This window comes from Perkinsus marinus (assembly GCF_000006405.1).
Source record: "Perkinsus marinus ATCC 50983 genomic scaffold scf_1104296953586, whole genome shotgun sequence".
NCBI lineage: Eukaryota > Perkinsozoa > Perkinsida > Perkinsidae > Perkinsus > Perkinsus marinus.
This window is the reverse complement of record NW_003208421.1, coordinates 1-2,460: the sequence shown is the minus strand read 5'-3', so window position 1 is coordinate 2,460 and position 2,460 is coordinate 1. Positions and strand designations below refer to the sequence as shown.

Below are 2,460 nucleotides of genomic sequence, written 5' to 3'. Positions count from 1 at the left end.
AGTCCTGGACCGGAAGATGGTAAAAATACCCTCACTGGGGATCGAACCCCCGTCCTTGTCATGATGCTACTTTGTTAGGGGAGAATGGTCCGCTGTCGAATACGGGTAGTGTCGACTTCACTAAGGATGCTTATGGGACTGTAACTCTGCACTTGCGGGGCACGGAGCAGTTCTTGGGCCGAATGAAGGTAATCGAAAATGGTTGATGCCGTGTGATACCGTGCTTGTGGTGTATTCCAGGATGCTGTGTCCCGCTTGTTGGACTCGTTCACAGCAAAGAATGTTGTGATGGGCATCCCGGACACGGCATGTAAGTCTAGGGTTAGTTGATTGGTAGGAAGGTGTATGTGTGGTTTACTTCAGTGACAACATTGAGTGAGGAAGTAGTGCAACAGTTGCATAACAGGTATGATGTTGAAGTTAGGGTTGTGAAGAACTCCTATGAGGTAGAGTTGATACGTTGGAAGGCATTCGCGATTTTGATTGCTTTTAGGGTGATTACGGTCACTATCTGTTGGTAACGGGCGAGTCGAAGGAAACGGACATTGGCAACTGTCACGATGAGATCATTCGCATCATCAATAAGCAGTAAGCTCGAATGCCAGTTCAGCATCTGAAGTTTTATCTCGTCATTGTAGGCCATCCCACGCTACGGCTGGTCCTGAGCTTGGTGCGGGCCCTCGTGCTGGTGGGTGGTGAACAGTCCTGTTCTACTGGAATTAGTGGTTTTAGTTTCCCCGTCTACCACACCATCACCGTCGGCTGACGCTGAGGTAGCTGCTGCCGCTGTGGCTACACCCGATGCGGGTAGACCGGAAGCGGCGGTCCCCGCGGGGGTAGCTGCAGACCAAATGCGACGCTCATCGCAGATAATGCAGATGTAGGCGAGGGAGGATTCGAGGCGGTAGAGAGCGAGGCGATTCCTCAGGGCTCCGCAAATGGCGGCTCAGCAACAGGCATATGGTGCTAGTGTTGCGATGTGGCAGCAACAACAGCAGCTGCAGAGGCAACACTCGTTGCAGCAACAGCAGCAGCAGCAGCAACAACAACAACAGCAATATCAACAGTGAGGCGAGGGCAGTTGGGCGTGTGGGTAACTGATCGAGTGTAGGTATTATTACCAACAACAACAGCAGCAGATGGCCAATGCTCACATGCAACAACAACAAGCTCAGCATCAAGCTGCTCAGCAACAGCAGCAACAACACGCTGCTGCTGCAGCTGCCGCTGCTCAGCAGAATGCCATGTTCCAACAGCAGCAGCAACAACAACAGCATGCAGGGCTCATATGGTGAGTTTAATTCTCGTTATGAGGAGTTTCGACGTTGTGTTTTCTAGGTATTATATCGATGATGTTGGTAATATTCAAGGCCCCTTCAATAAGGTGGGTGTCGATGCTGCTCATTTGTGACATTTGTGGAGTTTCCTGTATCAGGCGGAACTTGCTGGATGGTATTGCAATAGATGGCTGAGTGAACAGTTGATGGTGTGCAAGTCGCTGTCATGGCCCAACCCCCAGACTTCCCAATTCGTCCCTCTGAGAGACTATCTTCACGAGATTCTCAATTAGGAAACGCAGTCGTCTTTTTGAAATAGGCGTTATCGATGGTCTCATTCTATGATAACCAGTTAGTATGCTGCTTCTGAATCTTTCTTGTATATTTCTGTAGAAGGGCATGGTAGCTGTCACACGTCTCTTATTTGTGAGATGTGTTCCATTTTTCCTGCTATTAGTGATCGTAGCAGTTGGAGTCATCGAAGCCGCATTCCGACTTTGTCTATTTTGTTCCTATCGATCCTGCTAATCTCCTCATTAGTATGAGGATACTCACGATACTCATGTACTGCATTGGATACTGCTCAGTACCTGTAACGGTCATATGCCCTCGTGTTGAGACGTGTTGGTAGTACCTGCTTGCGGTGGTTATACGTAGAATTATGTTGGCTATTCGTAGTAATTCAGAACTCCTTGTGTTGAAAGTGAGGAAATCGGTATGATCTCTGTACTTGGTACAGCCTGTTGATACGCATATGGAGACGGAGCTATGATAGGCTACATGTAGAATCATGTTCCGCAGCTTATCAGAGACGTGAGTGTCAAGCAATGAGCGTACTCAATCGTGCTCACTCAAAACTCAACAGCACACGAAAAAGTCAGGTTACGGAATCATGAGCCTCGATCTGTCACTTCAATCATCTATTGATTCTGATTACTGATCTTCAATTGCGATGCACGATTCAGATCGACAGTGAACAGTCTTTCATAATTCGGGCAACACAACGAAGATTGTGTATGTATACACACCGAATCTTATGTACTGAAGCAGAGAATGAAGATAAACGGAGAGCGTACTTGACCGGTTCCATTCTCTCGGTGGAGGATTCTCTTGCTATTGTTACGAAAATTCCGACCGTTTGCTCATCTAATTTGAGTCAGTTCTTAACCCATATACTTCCCAC

At 47.8% G+C, this 2,460-nt stretch overlaps 1 protein-coding gene across 1 annotated transcript; it reads left to right on the top strand.

Moving 5' to 3' along the window:
• Positions 1 to 288: 288 nt before the first annotated feature.
• Positions 289 to 1,956, top strand: Pmar_PMAR005560 (protein GTS1, putative; the record flags this gene model as incomplete). The annotated part of the gene is made up of 9 exons (XM_002776381.1): positions 289 to 310; positions 364 to 446; positions 494 to 588; positions 639 to 688; positions 733 to 880; positions 929 to 1,066; positions 1,112 to 1,291; positions 1,339 to 1,384; positions 1,436 to 1,956. The coding sequence occupies 9 exons, from the start codon at positions 289 to 291 to the stop codon at positions 1,568 to 1,570; spliced, it is 897 nt and encodes a 298-aa protein (XP_002776427.1). The 3' UTR covers positions 1,571 to 1,956.
• Positions 1,957 to 2,460: the final 504 nt, after the last annotated feature.